At 43.1% G+C, this 25,853-nt stretch overlaps 1 protein-coding gene across 2 annotated transcripts in view; it reads right to left on the minus strand.

The window, feature by feature from the left end:
• Positions 1 to 20,819, minus strand: part of LOC110531748 (polymerase (RNA) III (DNA directed) polypeptide A) — a 68,610-nt gene extending 47,791 nt beyond the window's left edge. The window contains exons 1-14 of one of the 2 annotated variants that reach the window (XM_090228793.1): positions 20,313 to 20,819; positions 19,619 to 19,754; positions 19,099 to 19,236; positions 17,586 to 17,757; positions 17,264 to 17,418; positions 16,288 to 16,527; positions 15,493 to 15,655; positions 15,060 to 15,196; positions 13,483 to 13,586; positions 12,084 to 12,225; positions 9,007 to 9,147; positions 8,456 to 8,525; positions 4,570 to 4,697; positions 4,172 to 4,310 (exon numbers count right to left, since the gene is read on the minus strand). In XM_090228793.1, coding sequence (XP_090084919.1) covers positions 4,172 to 4,310; positions 4,570 to 4,697; positions 8,456 to 8,525; positions 9,007 to 9,147; positions 12,084 to 12,225; positions 13,483 to 13,586; positions 15,060 to 15,196; positions 15,493 to 15,655; positions 16,288 to 16,527; positions 17,264 to 17,418; positions 17,586 to 17,757; positions 19,099 to 19,236; positions 19,619 to 19,754; positions 20,313 to 20,356 — 1,909 coding nt within the window. In that variant the 5' untranslated portion in view covers positions 20,357 to 20,819. The remainder of the gene's footprint in view (positions 1 to 4,171; positions 4,311 to 4,569; positions 4,698 to 8,455; positions 8,526 to 9,006; positions 9,148 to 12,083; positions 12,226 to 13,482; positions 13,587 to 15,059; positions 15,197 to 15,492; positions 15,656 to 16,287; positions 16,528 to 17,263; positions 17,419 to 17,585; positions 17,758 to 19,098; positions 19,237 to 19,618; positions 19,755 to 20,312) is intronic. The other variant, XM_090228792.1, reaches the window with a different exon arrangement.
• Between the last annotated feature and the right edge of the window lie 5,034 nt (positions 20,820 to 25,853).

Raw genomic sequence — 25,853 nt, forward strand, 5'->3', positions numbered from 1 at the left:
AGATGACATGTATTTTATGAATGAAGACACTAGAGAGGCATGGGGAGGAACTCACAGGAGTCGTTGCTGCTGAATAATTGAATCAGATGACATGTATTTTATGAATGAAGACACTAGAGAGGCATGGGGAGGAACTCACAGGAGTCGTTGCTGCAGAATAATTGAATCAGATGACATGTATTTTATGAATGAAGACACTAGAGAGGCTTGGGGAGGAACTCACAGGAGTCGTTGCTGCTGAATAATTGAATCAGATGACATGTATTTTATGAATGAAGACACTAGAGAGGCATGGGGAGGAACTCACAGGAGTCGTTGCTGCTGAATAATTGAATCAGATGACATGTATTTTATGAATGAAGACACTAGAGAGGCTTGGGGAGGAACTCACAGGAGTCGTTGCTGCTGAATAATTGAATCAGATGACATGTATTTTAAGGATGAAGACACTAGAGAAGCTTGGGGAGGAACTCACAGGAGTCGTTGCTGCTGAATAATTGAATCAGATGACATGTATTTTAAGGATGAAGACACTAGAGAGGCTTGGGGAGGAACTCACAGGAGTCGTTGCTGCTGAATAATTGAATCAGATGACATGTATTTTATGAATGAAGACACTAGAGAGGCATGGGGAGGAACTCACAGGAGTCGTTGCTGCTGAATAATTGAATCAGATGACATGTATTTTATGAATGAAGACACTAGAGAGGCATGGGGAGGAACTCACAGGAGTCGTTGCTGCTGAATAATTGAATCAGATGACATGTATTTTATGAATGAAGACACTAGAGAGGCTTGGGGAGGAACTCACAGGAGTCGTTGCTGCTGAATAATTGAATCAGATGACATGTATTTTAAGGATGAAGACACTAGAGAGGCTTGGGGAGGAACTCACAGGAGTCGTTGCTGCTGAATAATTGAATCAGATGACATGTATTTTAAGGATGAAGACACTAGAGAGGCTTGGGGAGGAACTCACAGGAGTCGTTGCTGCTGAATAATTGAATCAGATGACATGTATTTTAAGGATGAAGACACTAGAGAGGCTTGGGGAGGAACTCACAGGAGTCGTTGCTGCTGAATAATTGAATCAGATGACATGTATTTTAAGGATGAAGACACTAGAGAGGCTTGGGGAGGAACTCACAGGAGTCGTTGCTGCTGAATAATTGAATCAGATGACATGTATTTTATGAATGAAGACACTAGAGAGGCTTGGGGAGGAACTCACAGGAGTCGTTGCTGCTGAATAATTGAATCAGATGACATGTATTTTAAGGATGAAGACACTAGAGAGGCTTGGGGAGGAACTCACAGGAGTCGTTGCTGCTGAATAATTGAATCAGATGACATGTATTTTATGAATGAAGACACTAGAGAGGCTTGGGGAGGAACTCACAGGAGTCGTTGCTGCTGAATAATTGAATCAGATGACATGTATTTTATGAATGAAGACACTAGAGAGGCTTGGGGAGGAACTCACAGGAGTCGTTGCTGCTGAATAATTGAATCAGATGACATGTATTTTAAGGATGAAGACACTAGAGAGGCTTGGGGAGGAACTCACAGGAGTCGTTGCTGCTGAATAATTGAATCAGATGACATGTATTTTAAGGATGAAGACACTAGAGAGGCATGGGGAGGAACTCACAGGAGTCGTTGCTGCTGAATAATTGAATCAGATGACATGTATTTTAAGGATGAAGACACTAGAGAGGCTTGGGGAGGAACTCACAGGAGTCGTTGCTGCTGAATAATTGAATCAGATGACATGTATTTTATGAATGAAGACACTAGAGAGGCTTGGGGAGGAACTCACAGGAGTCGTTGCTGCTGAATAATTGAATCAGATGACATGTATTTTATGAATGAAGACACTAGAGAGGCATGGGGAGGAACTCACAGGAGTCGTTGCTGCTGAATAATTGAATCAGATGACATGTATTTTATGAATGAAGACACTAGAGAGTTATGGGGAGGAACTCACAGGAGTCGTTGCTGCTGAATAATTGAATCAGATGACATGTATTTTAAGGATGAAGACACTAGAGAGGCATGGGGAGGAACTCACAGGAGTCGTTGCTGCTGAATAATTGAATCAGATGACATGTATTTTAAGGATGAAGACACTAGAGAGGCTTGGGGAGGAACTCACAGGAGTCGTTGCTGCTGAATAATTGAATCAGATGACATGTATTTTATGAATGAAGACACTAGAGAGGCATGGGGAGGAACTCACAGGAGTCGTTGCTGCTGAATAATTGAATCAGATGACATGTATTTTAAGGATGAAGACACTAGAGAGGCTTGGGGAGGAACTCACAGGAGTCGTTGCTGCTGAATAATTGAATCAGATGACATGTATTTTAAGGATGAAGACACTAGAGAGGCTTGGGGAGGAACTCACAGGAGTCGTTGCTGCTGAATAATTGAATCAGATGACATGTATTTTAAGGATGAAGACACTAGAGAGGCTTGGGGAGGAACTCACAGGAGTCGTTGCTGCTGAATAATTGAATCAGATGACATGTATTTTAAGGATGAAGACACTAGAGAGGCTTGGGGAGGAACTCACAGGAGTCGTTGCTGCTGAATAATTGAATCAGATGACATGTATTTTAAGGATGAAGACACTAGAGAGGCTTGGGGAGGAACTCACAGGAGTCGTTGCTGCTGAATAATTGAATCAGATGACATGTATTTTATGAATGAAGACACTAGAGAGGCATGGGGAGGAACTCACAGGAGTCGTTGCTGCTGAATAATTGAATCAGATGACATGTATTTTAAGGATGAAGACACTAGAGAGGCTTGGGGAGGAACTCACAGGAGTCGTTGCTGCTGAATAATTGAATCAGATGACATGTATTTTAAGGATGAAGACACTAGAGAGGCATGGGGAGGAACTCACAGGAGTCGTTGCTGCTGAATAATTGAATCAGATGACATGTATTTTAAGGATGAAGACACTAGAGAGGCTTGGGGAGGAACTCACAGGAGTCGTTGCTGCTGAATAATTGAATCAGATGACATGTATTTTAAGGATGAAGACACTAGAGAGGCATGGGGAGGAACTCACAGGAGTCGTTGCTGCTGAATAATTGAATCAGATGACATGTATTTTAAGGATGAAGACACTAGAGAGGCTTGGGGAGGAACTCACAGGAGTCGTTGCTGCTGAATAATTGAATCAGATGACATGTATTTTAAGGATGAAGACACTAGAGAGGCTTGGGGAGGAACTCACAGGAGTCGTTGCTGCTGAATAATTGAATCAGATGACATGTATTTTATGAATGAAGACACTAGAGAGGCATGGGGAGGAACTCACAGGAGTCGTTGCTGCTGAATAATTGAATCAGATGACATGTATTTTAAGGATGAAGACACTAGAGAGGCTTGGGGAGGAACTCACAGGAGTCGTTGCTGCTGAATAATTGAATCAGATGACATGTATTTTAAGGATGAAGACACTAGAGAGGCTTGGGGAGGAACTCACAGGAGTCGTTGCTGCTGAATAATTGAATCAGATGACATGTATTTTATGAATGAAGACACTAGAGAGGCATGGGGAGGAACTCACAGGAGTCGTTGCTGCTGAATAATTGAATCAGATGACATGTATTTTATGAATGAAGACACTAGAGAGGCATGGGGAGGAACTCACAGGAGTCGTTGCTGCTGAATAATTGAATCAGATGACATGTATTTTAAGGATGAAGACACTAGAGAGGCTTGGGGAGGAACTCACAGGAGTCGTTGCTGCTGAATAATTGAATCAGATGACATGTATTTTAAGGATGAAGACACTAGAGAGGCTTGGGGAGGAACTCACAGGAGTCGTTGCTGCTGAATAATTGAATCAGATGACATGTATTTTATGAATGAAGACACTAGAGAGGCATGGGGAGGAACTCACAGGAGTCGTTGCTGCTGAATAATTGAATCAGATGACATGTATTTTATGAATGAAGACACTAGAGAGGCATGGGGAGGAACTCACAGGAGTCGTTGCTGCTGAATAATTGAATCAGATGACATGTATTTTATGAATGAAGACACTAGAGAGGCATGGGGAGGAACTCACAGGAGTCGTTGCTGCTGAATAATTGAATCAGATGACATGTATTTTATGAATGAAGACACTAGAGAGGCATGGGGAGGAACTCACAGGAGTCGTTGCTGCAGAGGTCCTCTCCTTTCCCACTGTACTGTTTTCCCTTGGTCCTCAGGTTGGCCTTGACTGGACAGGCCTTACTGGGCTTCAGGATCAGCCCAAATATCTGCTTCCCTGTCCACAGAGTCATGGGCTAACAACAGACAACGGGGTCATGGGCTAACAACAGACAACAGAGTCATGGGCTAACAACAGAAAACAAAAAGACCAACACCCAAATGATTGACGAGTTGCAGACCACTGATATTTAACTACTAAAGAAAGTCACTCTGTACGACTCCCAATGACTTTATAGATCCCCCCCCCACGACAGAGAACAACAGATGTCAGCCCAAAATCCAATAAACAGTCCCATCATTCATTTCAACCAACCGAGGAGAGCCGTACCGTACCTTGAGTATGGCAGGGTGTGGGAGAGCTATCTTGATCCTCTCATCCACCCCCACCAGGATAGAGGCCACTATCTGGCAAGCTTTAGACCTATCGAAGAATGTGTCCTTCAGGGTCAACAGGTAGGCTCCTGTGAAGAAAGACGAGAGAGGAGGAGAGTAGGGTGTTGACATGTGGAGTGTGAAACATACAGCTATTGTGCTCCTAAGAAATAGCCTAAGAAATATTAGGCTACACTTTCTCCAAATATGATAAATACAAAAGATGACATTGTGACTTTGCTACAAAATGTGACCGGATTCAGGATCGTAGGCATTTGGACGCCATTTCCTACTTCACAGTACAGACGTAAAAAAAACAAAAAACAAAATATATATATATATCTTTTTTGTTGCAGAAAAGCTTTCTTGAACATGTGAACTTTCATATGACTTAATTACAAACTTGTCTGGAATCTGTTAATAATTAAGAGCCTAGTTTAGCCAAAGAGAAAGCACTGAGCTCTATAGGGAGAAAGATGAGCTCCATGATTGGCTGATAATGGAGGGGGGATAATAGAGAGTAGAGGAGTCTCAAATAGTGAATATTTTTAGATTAAACTATACTAAATATATTCACGTCACCAAATAATTGATTAAAATACACTGTTTTGTGATGAAGGTCTGTCAGTAACTTCAACAGCACTCTGTAGGGTAGCACCATGGTGTAGCCGGAGGACAGCTAGTTTCTGTCCTCCTCTGGGTACATTGACTTCAATAGAAAACCTAAGAGTCTCATGGTTCTCACGCCCTTCCATAGAATTACACAGTAATTATGACAACTTCCGGAGGATGTCATTTAACCTATTAGAACTTACGCAGTAAGAACTGAAAATGTTGTTCACCCAATCAAAGGATCAGAGAATGAATCTAGTACTGAAAGGATAACCTACAGCTAGCTAGCACTGCAGTGTATAAAATGTGGTGATTCAAAGAGAGAGAAAGAAAAGAAAGTTGAACAGTTTTGAACAAATTAATTTAGTTCATGAAGGAGAAGCAACAGAGAGAGAGTGAGAGAGAGCTAGACAGCTATATTTAGTTTATTTTTTTAAAGTTTTTTTTTTAACTTTCACTTAGCAAGCGAATGCAGCTAGCTAGTTTAGCCTACTCAAACAGAGAGGGATGCTATGTTAGCTAGCTGGCTATGACAGTTCAACACTGGAACTCTTCCAAGTCAAGGTAAGCTTTTGCTTTATTAATGTATTGCTACTGGGGCCCATCGGTGTAACTGCTAAACTGCTTGCTGACTGTACTGCATGACTTTAGAGGGATTACTAACACGTTAGTTCTAGTAGCAATGTTGACTATGACATTTACTAACATCGTTAGCTAATATGGTGACAACGATGTAGGCTGTGTGTAGCGGTTAGCGGCTACGATATGAAGGTTTGGCTTGGAAAGGTTTTTTTCCCCCTGGTCACAGACAGCTGATGTGTTGAAGGGAAGGGAAAAGGTGAGGAGGAGGAGAGCGTGTAGATGCAAGAAGGAATTATACAACGGGCAAAATGTTCATGCTGTTTGTATGTGGCGGCTATGAAAGTGAACTGTGATAGAGCGTGTGATCTGGCGTGTATTCATTCGGTTGATTCTGTTGAAAACCAATTCTTAAAACGGAAGCAAGCGGAACGAAAAATGATAAACATAATTTAATTTGTCCAATAGAAACTCTCATTTGCAACGGTTGGACTAATGATTACACCCTAGGTCAGCTAGATGCAGGCAAGAGGGTGCAAGGCGTTATTGAATGTCCGTCACCTTGATCAGTCTAATTTCTCTCAACGTGCGCACCTACGTTGTGAACTTTCATTCTCAGGCCAGGTTGTAGCAACCTCATGAAGGGTACAGGGAAAATGTGAGTGTAGTGTAGTAGCCTAAACCTGTCACTGTTACATTGAACTGGGTGAATGGAATATGAACAACAGTAGCCTAAACCTATGGATGTTACATAGAGCTGGGTTAATGACAGTAACCTAAACCTATGGATGTTACATAGAGCTGGGTGAATAGAATATGAATGACAGTAACCTAAACCTATGGATGTTACATAGAGCTGGGTGAATGACAGTAACCTAAACCTATGGATGTTACATAGAGCTGGGTGAATAGAATATGAATGACAGTAACCTAAACCTATGGATGTTACATAGAGCTGGGTTAATGACAGTAACCTAAACCTATGGATGTTACATAGAGCTGGGTGAATGACAGTAACCTAAACCTATGGATGTTACATAGAGCTGGGTGAATGACAGTAACCTAAACCTATGGATGTTACATAGAGCTGGGTGAATGACAGTAACCTAAACCTATGGATGTTACATAGAGCTGGGTGAATGACAGTAACCTAAACCTATGGATGTTGCATAGAGCTGGGTGAACGACAGTAACCTAAACCTATGGATGTTACATAGAGCTGGGTGAATGACAGTAACCTAAACCTATGCATGTTACAGAGAGCTGGGTGAATGACAGTAACCTAAACCTATGGATGTTACATAGAGCTGGGTGAATGACAGTAACCTAAACCTATGGATGTTACATAGAGCTGGGTTAATGGAATATGAACGACAGTAACCTAAACCTATGGATGTTACATAGAGCTGGGTGAATGACAGTAACCTAAACCTATGGATGTTACATAGAGCTGGGTGAATGGAATATGAATGACAGTAACCTAAACCTATGGATGTTACATAGAGCTGGGTGAATGACAGTAACCTAAACCTATGGATGTTACATAGAGCTGGGTGAATGACAGTAACCTAAACCTATGGATGTTACATAGAGCTGGGTTAATGACAGTAACCTAAACCTATGGATGTTACATAGAGCTGGGTTAATGACAGTAACCTAAACCTATGGATGTTACATAGAGCTGGGTTAATGACAGTAACCTTAACCTATGGATGTTACATAGAGCTGGGTGAATGACAGTAACCTAAACCTATGGATGTTACATAGAGCTGGGTGAATGACAGTAACCTAAACCTATGGATGTTACATAGAGCTGGGTGAATGACAGTAACCTAAACCTATGGATGTTACATAGAGCTGGGTGAATGACAGTAACCTAAACCTATGGATGTTACATAGAGCTGGGTGAATGACAGTAACCTAAACCTATGGATGTTACATAGAGCTGGGTGAATGACAGTAACCTAAACCTATGGATGTTACAGAGAGCTGGGTGAATGACAGTAACCTAAACCTATGGATGTTACATAGAGCTGGGTGAATGGAATATGAACGACAGTCATCCAATATGCTGAAATAGAAATAAGGCCATGCTCATTAAAAATAATAAAAATAAAAATCTCCATATTGGGAGAACACATTTATCAAACGTCAGAGAAGCATAACTTTCCCATGTTTCATAACAGACCATTTCAAAGCTCTGGGGCTGTACTTTTTCAGAAAATGTTTTAAAAAATATTAATAATTTGACATAAGCTCATCTTCCTGAATTCAGTTTCAAAATGTCAAACCATAGTGGATAATAAGGTCAGTATGAAGAGCCCCATCAAGGTGTTGACTTAACAAGAGGTAAGTGTCCCAATCTGGATAAAAAAACAAGCCAAGCAGCTGTATAACGAAGATGACATCGTTATGACGAGATGAGCCGTGACACATCTGTCAAATGCAATGCAAACAGATCGGAGCGCGTCATAGAGACATCTTCCATCATGTTGATCACATGATCACCAGGGCAAAACCTTGTTTCTTTTCTCCACCTGACAACGAGCAGTTTGAGACGCTCACTAATACAGACGTCAAAAGGCTCATTTGATTGGCTGTCAGGCCCTGCTGCGACAAACAATGATTGGCTCATTGCTGTAACACAACGGCTGACCTGTCAGAAAGTCTTGAATAGCAGCAATCAGAGGCTCTCCGTTCCTGGGGGTCACCAGGTTGGCTTTGGTCTGGAGGGAAAGAGACATGAGACAAGTATAGGTCAGTGTGAGAGTAGAACCTCGGCTGTACAGGTTTTAGTTTAAAAATCTGGGATTTCAAAGACTGAGTGACAGGGGGTGTGTAGGGGTGTGAGGTGTGTGAGGTGTGTAGGGGTGTGAGGTGTGTCGGAGTGTGAGGTGTGTCGGGGTGTGAGGTGTGTCGGGGTGTGAGGTGTGTCGGGGTGTGAGGTGTGTCGGGGTGTGAGGTGTGTAGGGGTGTGAGGTGTGTCGGGGTGTGAGGTGTGTCGGGGTGTGAGGTGTGTAGGGGTCTGAGGTGTGTAGGGGTCTGAGGTGTGTAGGGGTGTGAGGTGTGTTGGGGTCTGAGGTGTGTAGGGGTCTGAGGTGTGTAGGGGTCTGAGGTGTGTAGGGGTGTGAGGGTGTGTCGGGGTGTGAGGGTGTGAAGTGTGCTGCTGCAGGAGTCTAAAGGCGAATCAGGGCAGGTGACACTAACCCCCATCAGCACCAGGGCTTCAGCCTTGGCCTCCTCTGTCTGGGGAAGGTGAAGGTTCATCTCGTCCCCGTCAAAGTCAGCGTTGTACGGCGTGCACACACACTCGTTAAACCGGAACGTTCTGTGAGGCTTCACTTTGGCCTTAGGACAGACAAAGATGAATACAATAATGATATCATTGAGATCTGCCTGAAATAAACCTATCATGATACATTCAAAACAGTAACGACTACACGACAAGGCAGCTCTAAAACAGTAACAACTACACGACAAGGCAGCTCTAAAACAGTAACAACTACACGACAAGGCAGCTCTAAAACAGTAACAACTACACGACAAGGCAGCTCTAAAACAGTAACAGCTACACGACAAGGCAGCTCTAAAACAGTAACAGCTACACGACAAGGCAGCTCTAAAACAGTAACAACTACACGACAAGGCAGCTCTAAAACAGTAACAACTACACGACAAGGCAGCTCTAAAACAGTAACAACTACACGACAAGGCAGCTCTAAAACAGTAACAACTACACGACAAGGCAGCTCTAAAACAGTAACAACTACACGACAAGGCAGCTCTAAAACAGTAACAACTACACGACAAGGCAGCTCTAAAACAGTAACAACTACACGACAAGGCAGCTCTAAAACAGTAACAACTACACGACAAGGCAGCTCTAAAACAATAACAACTACACGACAAGGCAGCTCTAAAACAATAACAACTACACGACAAGGCAGCTCTACAACAGTAACAACTACACGACAAGGCAGCTCTAAAACAATAACAACTACACGACAAGGCAGCTCTAAAACAGTAACAACTACACGACAAGGCAGCTCTAAAACAATAACAACTACACGACAAGGCAGCTCTAAAACAGTAACAACTACACGACAAGGCAGCTCTAAAACAGTATCAACTACACGACAAGGCAGCTCTAAAACAGTAACAACTACACGACAAGGCAGCTCTAAAACAATAACAACTACACGACAAGGCAGCTCTAAAACAATAACAACTACACGACAAGGCAGCTCTACAACAGTAACAACTACACGACAAGGCAGCTCTAAAACAATAACAACTACACGACAAGGCAGCTCTAAAACAGTAACAACTACACGACAAGGCAGCTCTAAAACAATAACAACTACACGACAAGGCAGCTCCAAAACAGTAACAGCTACACGACAAGGCAGCTCTAAAACAGTAACAACTACACGACAAGGCAGCTCTAAAACAGTAACAACTACACGACAAGGCAGCTCTAAAACAATAACAACTACACGACAAGGCAGCTCTAAAACAGTAACAACTACACGACAAGGCAGCTCTAAAACAGTATCAACTACACGACAAGGCAGCTCTAAAACAGTAACAACTACACGACAAGGCAGCTCTAAAACAGTAACAACTACACGACAAGGCAGCTCTAAAACAATAACAACTACACGACAAGGCAGCTCTAAAACAGTAACAACTACACGACAAGGCAGCTCTAAAACAGTAACAACTACACGACAAGGCAGCTCTAAAACAGTAACAACTACACGACAAGGCAGCTCTAAAACAGTAACAGCTACACGACAAGGCAGCTCTAAAACAGTAACAGCTACACGACAAGGCAGCTCTAAAACAGTAACAACTACACGACAAGGCAGCTCTAAAACAGTAACAACTACACGACAAGGCAGCTCTAAAACAGTAACAACTACACGACAAGGCAGCTCTAAAACAGTAACAACTACACGACAAGGCAGCTCTAAAACAGTAACAACTACACGACAAGGCAGCTCTAAAACAGTAACAACTACACGACAAGGCAGCTCTAAAACAGTAACAACTACACGACAAGGCAGCTCTAAAACAGTAACAACTACACGACAAGGCAGCTCTAAAACAATAACAACTACACGACAAGGCAGCTCTAAAACAATAACAACTACACGACAAGGCAGCTCTAAAACAGTAACAACTACACGACAAGGCAGCTCTAAAACAATAACAACTACACGACAAGGCAGCTCTAAAACAGTAACAACTACACGACAAGGCAGCTCTAAAACAGTATCAACTACACGACAAGGCAGCTCTAAAACAGTAACAACTACACGACAAGGCAGCTCTAAAACAGTAACAACTACACGACAAGGCAGCTCTAAAACAATAACAACTACACGACAAGGCAGCTCTAAAACAGTAACAACTACACGACAAGGCAGCTCTAAAACAGTAACAACTACACGACAAGGCAGCTCTAAAACAGTAACAACTACACGACAAGGCAGCTCTAAAACAGTAACAGCTACAAGGCAGCTCTAAAACAGTAACAGCTACAGGACAAGGCAGCTCTAAAACAGTAACAACTACACGACAAGGCAGCTCTAAAACAATAACAACTACACGACAAGGCAGCTCTAAAACAGTAACAACTACACTACAAGGCAGCTCTAAAACAGTAAAAACTACACGACAAGGCAGCTCTAAAACAGTAACAGCTACACGACAAGGCAGCTCTAAAACAGTAACAGCTACACGACAAGGCAGCTCTAAAACAGTAACAGCTACAAGGCAGCTCTACAACAGTAACAGCTACAAGGCAGCTCTACAACAGTAACAACTACATGACAAGGCAGCTCTAAAACAGTAACAACTACACGACAAGGCAGCTCTAAAACAGTAACAACTACACGACAAGGCAGCTCTAAAACAGTAACAACTACACGACAAGGCAGCTCACAGCTACACGACAAGGCAGCTCACAGCTACACGACAAGGCATCTCACAGCTACACGACAAGGCAGCTCACAGCTACACGACAAGGCAGCTCACAGCTACACGACAAGGCAGCTCACAGCTACACGACAAGGCAGCTCACAGCTACACGACAAGGCAGCTCTAAAACAGACATCCCCAAGATACATCACACAAAATCCCCAACTTCTAACCGGGAGGTTCTCTTCCTGCCTACACGTTGACATGGAGTCAGCACGGTGATTAACCTAACAGTTTCCAGACAGAGCCAAAGTGAAGGACGGGTGTATGATGTGGAGAGAGAGAGAGCGAGCACTCACAATATGAGCCATGATGCTGAGTTTGTGTAGAGAGGGCTGTCGGTTGAAGAGGACGATGTCTCCATCGATCATGTGTCTCTCCACCACGTCTCCAAACCTCAGCTCCTGGGCCATCTTCTCTCGGTTCCCGTACTTCAGAAACCTGAAGACAGACACCCAGGGAATACTCTTGGAACATACACCTAAACATGTGGTTTCATACAAAGTGGTGTATGAGTGGTAGGACCGTAACCACAGTTTAGTTTAGTGGTAGGACCGTAACCACAGTTTAGTTTAATGGTAGGCCAGTAACCACAGTTTAGTTTAGTGGTAGCCCTGTAACCACAGTTTCAGTTTAGTGGTAGGACCGTAACCACAGTTTAGTTTAGTGGTAGGACCGTAACCACAGTTTCAGTTTAGTGGTAGGCCCGTAACCACAGTTTCAGTTTAGTGGTAGGCCTGTAACCACAGTTTCAGTTTAGTGGTAGGCCTGTAACCACAGTTTCAGTTTAGTGGTAGGCCCGTAACCACAGTTTCAGTTTAGTGGTAGGACCGTAACCACAGTTTCAGTTTAGTGGTAGGCCCGTAACCACAGTTTCAGTTTAGTGGTAGGCCCGTAACCACAGTTTCAGTTTAGTGGTAGGCCTGTAACCACAGTTTCAGTTTAGTGGTAGGCCTTTTAAGCACAGTTTCAGTTTAGTGGTAGGACCGTAACCACAGTTTCAGTTTAGTGGTAGGCCTGTAACCACAGTTTCAGTTTAGTGGTAGGCCTTTTAAGCACAGTTTCAGTTTAGTGGTAGGACCGTAACCACAGTTTCAGTTTAGTGGTAGGCCTTTTAAGCACAGTTTCAGTTTAGTGGTAGGACCGTAACCACAGTTTCAGTTTAGTGGTAGGCCTATAACCACAGTTTCAGTTTAGTGGTAGGACCGTAACCACAGTTTCAGTTTAGTGGTAGGACCGTAACCACAGTTTCAGTTTAGTGGTAGGCCCGTAACCAAAAGGATGGCAGACCCAACCAACAACCAAATGATTGTGATAATGTGGTTGTTTTAGCTCAGTTTAGTTGACACTGGATAAGAGCATCTATTAAAAGGGTATACTTCGGGACAATGAGGCCCTTTAATCTACTTCCCCAGAGTCAGATGAACTGGTGTCCCAGTAAACAGAGACATTAAACTGGCACCAACGAGTTCATCTGACTGAGGAAGTAGATAAAGGGTCTCAAGACAAAAAGTATCCCTTTATATTAACTAAAAATGTATAAAAAGAAAGATAGATACTCTATATATTCTTCTAATAACTGAATGGGTAAAACCTCACCAACGTTTTGGGACGTAGTGCCTTCTTCAACATTTTAAGGGTGTGGGTCAGCTCATGCTTTTAAAACTGACTAAACATGTCCAATAGAACTGTCCTGACCTCTTCATCTGCGTGTGTCGTTGCTGGATGAAGTTGGCTCCAGGGTGGACCTCTGGACCACTCCGCACCAGCTTCCTCAGCATCTCCAAGTTGGCCTTGTTCACCTTGGTGCACAACAGGTTAAGAGGTCGCAGGTCATACAACAGGGGACAGTGAAGACACTGTGCAGGTTACTTCTCAATGGTAAAGACAGCTGGAAAAGGCACTCAACCTGCCTTGTGATCCATCCTGATTTGTGAAGCATCTATGTAGTGCTTATAAACAATTCATGTATTCTTATTAAGGAAGTCAACCGATTAAAATAATTAAATAGAGTTAACGGAATTAGTTAAATTGCGATTCAATGCCATTATAGAGTTTGCTCCAATTCGGACTTTCAACAAATGTTTAATTAAAAATCAAAATCAAATCAAATGTATTTGTCACATACACATGGTTAGCAGATGTTAATGCGAGTGTAGCGAAATGCTTGTGCTTCTAGTTCCGACAATGCAGCACTAACCAACGAGTAATCTAACCTAACAATTCCAAAACTACTACCTTATACACACAAGTGTAAAGGGATAAAGAATATGTACATAAAGATATATGAATGAGAGCAGAACATTTGAGTTACTATTAAACCCAAAATAGTGTGGATTAAAAACGCTGTAAAGGCATTTTAACCATAAACAACACCAAAGACTCTGTAACAGCTATTCATGATCCCAGGAGGCCTAATCCTTCTTATCAATAACATTGAAGCTTAACTGATCCATGTTCTTCATCATGACCTAGTCACATGTTGCTGCTACTAGAACTGGGATTCATTAAGTCTTTTTGACCTGAGGACTACAACAGAAACAGTAGTCACATGTTGCTGCTACTAGAACTGGGATTCATTAAGTCTTTTTGACCTGAGGACTACAACAGAAACAGTAGTCACATGTTGCTGCTACTAGAACTGGGATCATTAAGTCTTTTTGACCTGAGGACTACAACAGAAACAGTAGTCACATGTTGCTGCTACTAGAACTGGGATCATTAAGTCTTTTTGACCTGAGGACTACAACAGAAACAGTAGTCACATGGAATAGATGTCCTGTTCTGATTAAAATCATTGTGGGAAGTTAGTTGAATCAAGAGCCATTCAGCCATGGCATTGTAAACAATATTATGGCTAGCTAGCTAGCTAACGTTAGCATAATTAGTTTGTTACTTCTGTACAAATGAATGTTTTTTTGCTGTCATCTAAAGAAATGCCTGAGAATGTGTTTACGGTAGAAGTATCTGTACGGTTTCCATCAAAACTGTTGCTCAAAGCTGTGCGCACGGCACACTACAATAGAGACAGACAAGCGCTACTGAGACCGTGTGCTCACTGACAGGTACACAGCACAGAGCGTGTTGTGTGTTGCGCTTATAAGGGTCCCTACTGAAACACGTGCGCTTAAAAAGGTTCCGGGGTAAAGAAATGGAGAAGCAATTAAAAGCGTCAAAGAAATTAACAGCATTAAAAAGTGTTAACGTGGAAAGCCCTAATTATTATAAAGCCTTTATAAAAGTTGTAGTTAAAGTGTGGCCAATAAGAATCTTACCTTCTCTGGGTAGGTCAGGATTTTGGCTACGTGCACAGGGACAGCCACCTCATCAATCCGCAGGTTGGGGTCTGGAGAGATGACCGTTCTCCCAGAGAAATCCACTCTCTTCCCCGAGAGGTTTCCACGGAATCGCCCTGAGAGAGAGACACCACGAACCATCAATAACCGAGTGTCTCCAAAGGCAGCAGTGGAGAATAACTATAGTTTGTAATTAAATGGCTCCACAATCAACTAGGATACTTTCTGTTTCTGACTCAGCTGTGTAAATAAACTACATTGTTTATGACAAAAGGCATGACATTGAAATGAATTCAGTGTCAACTATCAATAAATACGATGGTGAGAGTGACCACAGAACTAGAAATCAGAATAGACAACAGGTAACTATTAAAAAGTTAGAATTAAAAATCAACATTTATATGAGCGAGACCTTGTTTGCCCTTGAGTCTCTGAACGAAGCCTCTGGTCCACTTCTTAGGGGCCATGTTGAGGGGGATGCCAGAGAGCTCACTGTTGATGTAGAGAGCACATTGCAGCTGGAGGAAGTCCCAGTCCTCCATGATCATCTGGGTCTTGGCCCCTGACATACGGTGCTGTGGGACGGCATGGGAGGCGGACAGAACAACTCATTCATCACTCAACATTCATTAGACAACAACAATAACATCAACATCAAACCACCTTATTGTCTAATGTGAATTGGAAATTATAACTTTTTTTTGTCTTGTGTTATTGCTTTCATAAAAAGGCACAGGAGGTTTTCCTGAGCTGACCAACTAGTTAGTAATAGCCTACTGGGGCCCAGAGGTTTTCCTTAGCTGACCAACTAGTTAGTAATAGCCTACTGGGGCCCAGAGGTTTTCCTTAGCTGACTAACTAGTTAGTAATAGCCTACTGGGGCCCAGAGGTTTTCCTGAGCTGACCAACTAGTTAGTAATAGCCTACTGGGGCCCAGAGGTTTTCCTTAGCTGACCAACTAGTTAGTAATAGCCTACTGGGGGGCCCAGAGGTTTTCCTCAGCTGACCAACTAGTTAGTAATAGCCTACTGGGGCCACAGAGGTTTTCCTGGTCAGTTCATGGAAAAACTCCCGGGCCGATTAATAAAACAATTAATCACAAATTCATTGACACTTCCTGCTACTCTCCCAATCCCATGACGCCCACCTTCTCTATGACATCATACGAAAAAAATGTATATATTTGATGTAAATGTAATGTACTCACCTTCTTGATGACGTCATTGAGGAAGATGATCTCTGTGAGCTTCATGGTGAGGTCATCCTCATTAGTGCCTGACTTGAGGTCTGAGATGACAGAGGGGCGGATGCAGAGCGGGGGTACCAGCAGGCGGGTGAGGATGAGGTCTGCAGGCTTACCTGCCTCAGGGTTCATCAGGAGCAGGGGAATGTCCTCCGCTGGTATCCTCCTGAAGAGGTTCAGTACCACTAGAGGACTCAGGTTCTCCTGGAAACCACAGGACATGAAGGTCAGTCAGCATTTACAACCATAAGGGCCAGTTTCCCAGATTCAGACAGACATATCTTGAAGAGGTTCAGCACCACCTAGAGGACTCAGGTTCTCCGTCGGGGTGAAAGACATGATCGGTCAGCATTTAAAACCAGTGTGACCCAGTTGGTAAGGAGAGTGTGACTCTAGTAATACCAGGTTCTGCGTCGGGGTGAAAGACATGATCGGTCAGCATTTAAAACCAGTGTGACCCAGTTGGTAAGGAGTGTGACTCTAGTAATACCAGGTTCTGTTTGTTCAATTCCGACAAGCTTCCCATATACTAACCCTGTATGAACTCTGTTACTGTAAGTCACTGCTAAGTGAAAAACATACAAAACAAACCATTTACCTCATATGACCTCTACAAAGTAGACATGTAAACTGTTAAAAGTTGCCATAGTTTCCTTCAACGTGACTCACCTGAGCCCTGTTGAGCAAGCCCTAGTTGCCTTCAACGTGACTCACCTGAGCCCTATTAAGCAAGCCCTAGTTGCCTTCAACGTGACTCACCTGAGCCCTGTTAAGCAAGCCCTAGTTGCCTTCAACGTGACTCACCTGAGCCCTGTTGAGCAAGCCCTAGTTGCCTTCAACGTGACTCACCTGAGCCCCGTTAAGCAAGCCCTAGTTGCCTTCAAACGTGACTCACCTGAGCCCCGTTAAGCAAGCCCTAGTTGCCTTCAACGTGACTCACCTGAGCCCTGTTAAGCAAGCCCTCCACTTCCTTGTTGTGTTCTATTGCGATATCGAATGAGTTGAGAAAGTCTGATACTACAGTGTCCACCACTTTCTTGGTTGTCTTGTATTTCTCGTGGAGGATCTTCAGCAAGCCACACTTCTTCACTGGTCCTGTTAAATGGCAAGAACAAAGACATTATCAGTCACACCAACCACCACTTGGGCTTTGCTTTCAACTCAATTCAACTCAATTCAAATATAACTTCATATGTATTTTGGCCCAAATGTCAAAATTGAACCGTAAACAGTCAAAGACTAAGCTATTGTTGATACCCTACCATTTAACGTGGAGCAATTGAGACACATCGTCCTTTTGCGGCATTTGTCGGATATCTTCTTCTTCATTCCTCGTTTCTGGAGGTACGCTAGGCCTGGCCTCTTCAACACATCCATAAACTGTAGTTTCTCCTCTTTGGTCAGCATGATGTGAGAACACGTCTTACAGATCATCTGGAGGGACAACAATCACATGATGTCATAATGGAACAATTTGAACAACAATAACATGATGTCATAATGGAACAATTTGAACAACAATAACATGATGTCATTATGGAACAATTTGAACAACAATAATATGATGTCATAATGGGCCAATTTGAACAACAATAACATGATGTCATAATGGGCCAGCTTGAACAACAATCACATGATGTTCTAATGGGCCAGCTTCAACAACAATCCCATAGCAAGAGTCAAAGAAATAACTGATGATTTAATGATTTGATGATCAAGGTTGTAATGTAGGCTCCTCGGTGTGCAGTACAGTAATGTCATATTTAGTTTGCTACATTGTAGCAAAGAGAAGAGAAGAGAAGAGAGAAGAGAGAAGATAAATATATACAAATAACTGCCAAAATAAAGGAAACATCAACATAAAGTGGGCGTTGGGCAACAACGAGCCGCCCAGAACAGCTTTCCCCTCAGCATAGATTCTGGAACTCTATTAGAGGGATGCGACACCTTTCTACGAGAAATTCCATCATTCTGTGTTTTGTTGATGGTGGAGGAATACGCTGTCCCAGGTGCCGCTCATAAGTGTATATTTGTATATATTTATCCCTTTAAACCTCCTTCCCCTCTTTCTTTTCTTTTTTTTAATTTTACCCCTTTTTCTCCCCAATTTCGTGGTATCCAATTGTTGTAGTAGCTACTATCTTGTCTCATCGCTACAACTCCCGTACAGGCTCCGGAGAGACGAAGGTTGAAAGTCATGCGTCCTCCGATACACAACCCAACCAAGCCGCACTGCTTCTTAACACAGCACGCATCCAACCCGGAAGCCAGCCGCACCAATGCGCCGGTGCACCTGGCCACCTTGGTTAGCGCACACTGCGCCCAGCCCGCCACAGGAGTCGCTGGTGCGCGATGAGACAAGGACACCCCTACCGACCAAGCCCTCCCTAACCCGGGCGACGCTAGGCCAATTGTGCGTCGCCCCACGGACCTCCCGGTCGCGGCCGGTTACGACAGAGCCTGGGCGCGAACCCAGGGACTCTGATGGCACAGCTGGCGCTGCAGTACAGCGCCCTTAACCACTGCGCCACCCGGGAGGCCTGAGTCCCCTCTTTCAAGGTCACTGAGATCTCTTCTTCTAGCCATGGTAGCCAAAATAATGGGCAACTGAGCATTCTTATACATGACCCTAAGCATGATGGGATGGTAATTGCTTAATTAACTCAGGATACCACACCTGTGTTGGAAGCACCTGCTTTCTATACATCCTACTTGTATCCCTCATTTACTCAAGTGTTTCCTTTATTTTGGCAGTTACTGTCATAGTGAACTTGCCTGTAGGATTCCAATGGTGGCTTTGAAATAGCCCACATGAAAACAGGGCATCTCCAGGTCCAGATACCCATAGTGTCCCAGACAGTCAGCCAGGTTCTTCCCACACGTCTCACAAGGACGATCCTTCTCACTGGTGCCCTGGAATATAACATGACAGTTGGGTCACAACCACCAATAGAGAAGGCCAAGAGTTTGCAAAGCTGTCATCAAGGGCAAAGGGTGGCTACTTTGAAGAACTTCAAAAATCTAAACTATATTTTGATTTGTTTAACACTGTTTCTTGGTTACTACCTGTGTGTGTGTGTACACAAGTGTCAGCCCTACCATGTGATGATCCACTACTCAATAGGGTGGTGTGTGTATGTGTGTGTGTGTACACACGTGTCAGCCCTACCATGTGATGATCCACTACTCAATAGGGTGGTGTGTGTATGTGTGTGTGTGTGTATGTGTATGTGTATGTGCATGTGTGTGTGTATGTCTGTATGTGTGTGTGTGTGTATACACGTGTCAGCCCTACCATGCGATGATCCAGTACTCCGTATGGTAGAGGAGTATGGCTGGTGTCCTGGCTGTACAGGTTCTTACTGACCACTTGGATATGAGCCTGCTGTCTCATCTGTTCAGCCGACTTCATCCCAAAACAGATGTGGCTTCTGTTGACATAAATGGAATAGATAGCCAACTCAGCATAGGGGTTAAATTAAACACTGGCTACTAAGTCAACTAGCAAATAGGTCCTACCCAAGCAAGAACTGCCAATGATAACAAGCTATAGTTTAGGGGTCAATTGAGAGTCATTTGTAAAGCATGGTCAGCATTGCCTTGCTGGGTGTCTACTTGAGGCTACTTGGTAGTTGGTTGGAATGCAGATTCCCTGCTACACGTCATGCTTTACCATGTACTCAGCAAGAGTGCCAGTGGTCATGGCAACACGAGTTCGATATCCTGCCACCTTAGCCAGGTGGGGATGTGATGTGGTAGGACTGTTTGTTTAGCTAGCTAGCTTTCTAAAACGTGTTTCCAGCATTGCTGACCCTGTTCAAATCAATGATGCAATTGCAAAAAGCTATCTTAACTTAGCTATGAAAAGCAAGCACGTGACAAATTGCAAGCTACTTTAGGCAAATATTTACGAACAATACTCATAGCTAGAGGGCTGGGGGAAATATTAATTGCTAATGGCTAGCATCTAGCTAGCTGGACAAACTTACATTTTTTTGGCCACATCAGTCTCTCTAAACTGCTCTTTCACCATCGTGACTTCTGTTCGCCCCCGCCAACCTCCGGCAGAAATACAGATCTAGGATAAGATCCCGGACATAAACTGTTATTTTCTACACTGTTGTTCACACTAAACTTGATATACAGTCATCACACTGTCACTTGTCGTTCACAAAATCCCATGTTGTAGCTAGAAATGCAGCCACGGCAATGTGAAACAACGTGAACCATGAATTCATATGACAACGACATGCGCACACATCCGGTTCAAGAGCGCCCCATGAACGAGAGAGAGGTTATCCATCAGCAACTGCCCTCCAGTGGGCCAAAAAAGTATTACATAAACATCGAGGAAACGGGTACAGAAGTACATTTCCACTAGAGGTCAGTCGTAGCTACATGGATTAATAACAGATAGACAACTACATGTTCCTTGTAGAATAGACCAAATCTGTCTGAAAAATTCATATGGACTTTTTTGTTTAACCTCCTCTAGTGCGGGACCCATGGGAGTTGTAGTTTTAAGTGGGAAGAAAAACGCAATACGGTATACAATAATATAAGCAATTTAGCAAACACTTTTATCCAAACCACTTAGTCCTATGCGGCTCAGTCTGTAGAGCATTGCACTTGCAACGCCAAAAGTCACGTATTAATTACACGTTGGATGGTGCATCAATAGAACCTAGTCACTACAAATATATTTATATTTTAAATTTAACTATGCAAGTCAGTTTGGAACAAATTCTTATTTACAATGACAGCATACCCCGGCCAAACCTATACGACGCTGGGCCAATTGTGCACTGCCCTATGGGACTCCCAATCACAGCCAGATGTGATGCAGCCTGGATTTGAACCATGCTCACTGAGATGCGGTGCCATTTGCACCATTTGAGAGGTCAAGAAACAGGTGTCCTTCCTAACTCAGTTGCTGGAGAGGAAGAAACCGCTCAGGGATTTCACAATGCACCCAATGGTAACTTAAAAACAGTTACAGAGTTTAATGACTGTGGTAGGAGAAAACTGAGGATGGATAAACAACATTGTAGTTAATCCACAATACTAACTTCATTGACAGAGTGAAAAGAAGGCAGCCTGTATAGAATAAAAATATTCCAAAACATGCATCCTGTTTGCAACAAGGCACTAAAGTAATACTGCAACAAATGTGGCAAAGCAATTCACTTTTTGTCCTGAATACAGTGTTATGTTTGGTGCAAATCCAATACAACACATTACTGAGTACCACTCTCCCTATTTTCAAGCATGGTGGTGCCTGCATCATGTTATGGGTATGCTTTAATCGTTAAGGACTGGGGAGTTTTTGAGGATATAACATACATGAATGGAGCTAAGCACTGGAGTTACTTACCAAGAAGACAGTGAATGTTCCTGAGTTACAGTTTTGACTCAAATCCGCTTGAAAAATCTATGGCAAGACTTGAAAACGGTTGTCTACAAATGATCAACAACCAATTTTATGGAGCTTGAAGAATTTTGAAAAGACTAACCGCCAAATGTCATTCTAACATGTATTTGACTCAGGGGTGTGAATACTGATGTAAATTATAAATGTTAATTAATTAATAATTAATAATAATTAATTAAAAATTAATAAATGAGCAAATATTTCTAAAAAAACATGTTTTCACTTTGTCATTATGGGATATTGTTTGTAGATGGTTGGCAAAAATAAATATCCAGGCTGTAACAAAACAAAATGTGAAATAAGTCAAGGGGTATGAATACTTTCTGAAGGCACGTATTAAGTAACCACACCCATTATTCCATTTGTAATGTAACAGAACACATCCTACGCAACGGAGGGACACAAATTTACATTCCATATCTTACGTCTGTTTAATGTGAACGGGCTGACATTGACACACATTCTAATTCTGGCACCCATGCCACTGTTATTAGATGGAAGATATTTACTTGGAGTGTTTTTGGGGTGAGAGAACATTCTCACCATGCAGACTTTATGACAGGCCCTGGAGGCAGGGGAGGGGGGGGGGGGGTTATACAAGTTAGAATACTGTCATTGTTCATATTTGAGGTATTTTGGCTGGGCCTTGGGAGGATCAGATAGTAACTCTTGATCCAATACATTCTAAAGGTGCTGTAAACGACTGGGTCCGTGCTCGCCCAGCGGTTCTATCAGCACAGACAGGTGTTTGGCTGGGCCTTGGGAGGTATACGACTGGGTCCGTGCTCGCCGAGCGGTTCTATCAGCACAGACAGGTGTTTGGCTGAGCCTTGGGAGGTAAACGACTGGGTCCATGCTCGCCAAGCGGTTCTATCAGCACAGACAGGTGTTTGGCTGAGGCAACCTAGCGCCTTGGCTCACGTCAGCATTTTTCCAATATTTCTGTGAGCGCTCTCCAATTCCGGTGTACGGTGGGATCCTCTTACTGCTCAGACCTAATGAGAGAGAATCCCAGAACTGGTGCAGCTTGAAAGACCTAGCCTAGAAGATGTAGCCAACTGTTCTCTTCCAGTTTTTACTGCTGCTGTTTAATTATTTGTTACTTTTATTATTATTTATTTTTTTACTTATCTGTTTTTTACTTAACACTTATTTTTCTTAAAACTGCATTGTTGGTTAAGGGCTTGTAAGTCAGCATTTCACTGTTGTATTCAGCACATGTGACAAATACAATGCGATTTGATTTGATAATGGGATATTGTGTGTCGATGGGTGACAATCAAATGATTCAGGCTGTAAAATGTGTAACAAGTCAAGGGGTAGGAATACTTTCTGAAGGCTATTATTATGAACCCCCTGGTTGAGAAAGGTATTACAAATTTGTTTAGCCTTTTAGCTTATTTACGTTTTAGCTATTTATTTACATTATTCCTAATCGTCAAGGTCTCTACTAACATAAATGATGCAATATTTATTCCTGTCGTTTATCCTGTATCTTTATCCTATATCACCACCTCTGTCCAGAGACCCATCTAGCTACCCCATCAGTACCTCTGTCCAGAGACCCATCTAGCTACCCCATCAGTACCTCTGTCCAGAGACCCATCTAGCTACCCCATCAGTACCTCTGTCCAGAGACCCATCTAGCTACCCCATCAGTACCTCTGTCCAGAAACCCATCTAGCTACCCCATCAGTACCTCTGTCCAGAGACCCATCTAGCTATCCCATCAGTACCTCTGTCCAGAGACCCATCTAGCTATCCCATCAGTACCTCTGTCCAGACATTCTAGTCCATCACTACCTCTGTCCAGACATTCTAGTCCATCACTACCTCTGTCCAGACATTCTAGTCCATCAGTACCTCTGTCCAGACATTCTAACCCATTGCTGATCTCTCCAGGCATTCTATTCCATCACTGTCTCTGTCCAGGCAAATACATTTTTGAAGATGTTGTTTGTTACATGCCTTAATGAACATGACCCAGCTCGTGGGCTTTGCTACTTATTTTGCAAATCTCCAGATTTGTAAAGGACGTCACACTGCTTGCTTAGCGAGTACGACTTCCTCCCAATTCAGCCCAAACCTGGCGCAAACTCAGGACCTTCGCTTTGCTAGCAGACTTGACCGCCCTCCTGAAGTGTCTTAACAGTCGGTGCCACGTGAAAGCTATCTATTCCCTGGTGCAGGTGGGGACACTTCAGGCCGAGGAGGAAGTGTCACACATCCCCATGTGCTAAGCAAACAACATGTAGTATAACTATTCAACACAGTTAACCTCTCCACCCTGACCTCTGGAAGTCAACATGTAGTATAAGTATTCAACACAGTTAACCTCTCCATCCTGACCTCTGTGAGTCAACATGTAGAATAACTATTCAACACAGTTAACCTCTCCACCCTGACCTCTGTGAGTCAACATGTAGTATAACTATTCAACACAGTTAACCTCTCCACCCTGACCTCTGTGAGTCAACATGTAGTATAACTATTCAACACAGTTAACCTCTCCACCCTGACCTCTGGAAGTCAACATGTAGTATAAGTATTCAACACAGTTAACCTCTCCATCCTGACCTCTGTGAGTCAACATGTAGAATAACTATTCAACACAGTTAACCTCTCCACCCTGACCTCTGTGAGTCAACATGTAGTATAAGTATTCAACACAGTTAACCTCTCCACCCTGACCTCTGTGAGTCAACATGTAGTGTAACTATTCAACACAGTTAACCTCTCCACCCTGAACTCTGTGAGTCAACATGTATTCAACACAGTTAACCTCTCCACCCTGACCTCTGTGAGTAAACATGTAGGGAAGGCTTCCTCTGACAGGTGGTTTGCCAGTCTATTTATAGACAACAAGTGCTCGTGTTTTAGGAAACAGGGGATCAATGCAAGGGCTTCCCCTGGGCTGGCTGGCAGTAAATATTTATGGACTATTGTGGTGTGTGTGTGTGCTCTGTTTAGAAAACAGGCAGGTGATCACTGCAGTAGATTAATGTGTGTGTGTGCTCTGTTTAGGAAACAGGCAGGTGATCACTGCAGTAGATTAATGTGTGTGTGTGCTCTGTTTAGGAAACAGGCAGGTGATCACTGCAGTAGATTAATGTGTGTGTGTGCTCTGTTTAGAAAACAGGCAGGTGATCACTGCAGTAGATTAATGTGTGTGTGTGCTCTGTTTAGGAAACAGGCAGGTGATCACTGCAGTAGATTAATGTGTGTGTGTGCTCTGTTTAGGAAACAGGCAGGTGATCACTGCAGTAGATTAATGTGTGTGTGTGCTCTGTTTAGGAAACAGTCAGGTGATCACTGCAGTAGATTAATGTGTGTGTGTGCTCTGTTTAGGAAACAGGCAGGTGATCACTGCAGTAGATTAATGTGTGTGTGTGCTCTGTTTAGGAAACAGTCAGGTGATCACTGCAGTAGATTAATGTGTGTGTGTGCTCTGTTTAGGAAACAGGCAGGTGATCACTGCAGTAGATTAATGTGTGTGTGTGCTCTGTTTAGGAAACAGGCAGGTGATCACTGCAGTAGATTAATGTGTGTGTGTGCTCTGTTTAGAAAACAGTCAGGTGATCACTGCAGTAGATTAATGTGTGTGTGTGCTCTGTTTAGGAAACAGTCAGGTGATCACTGCAGTAGATTAATGTGTGTGTGTGCTCTGTTTAGGAAACAGGCAGGTGATCACTGTGGTAGATTAATGTGTGTGTGTGCTCTGTTTAGGAAACAGGCAGGTGATCACTGCAGTAGATTAATGTGTGTGTGTGCTCTGTTTAGGAAACAGGCAGGTGATCACTGCAGTAGATTAATGTGTGTGTGTGCTCTGTTTAGGAAACAGTCAGGTGATCACTGCAGTAGATTAATGTGTGTGTGTGCTCTGTTTAGGAAACAGTCAGGTGATCACTGCAGTAGATTAATGTGTGTGTGTGCTCTGTTTAGGAAACAGGCAGGTGATCACTGCAGTAGATTAATGTGTGTGTGTGCTCTGTTTAGGAAACAGGCAGGTGATCACTGCAGTAGATTAATGTGTGTGTGTGCTCTGTTTAGGAAACAGTCAGGTGATCACTGTAGTAGATTAATGTGTGTGTGTGCTCTG

This window comes from Oncorhynchus mykiss, unplaced genomic scaffold (genome assembly GCF_057628025.1).
Source record: "Oncorhynchus mykiss isolate SJ-2025 unplaced genomic scaffold, ASM5762802v1 scaffold101, whole genome shotgun sequence".
NCBI lineage: Eukaryota > Metazoa > Chordata > Actinopteri > Salmoniformes > Salmonidae > Oncorhynchus > Oncorhynchus mykiss.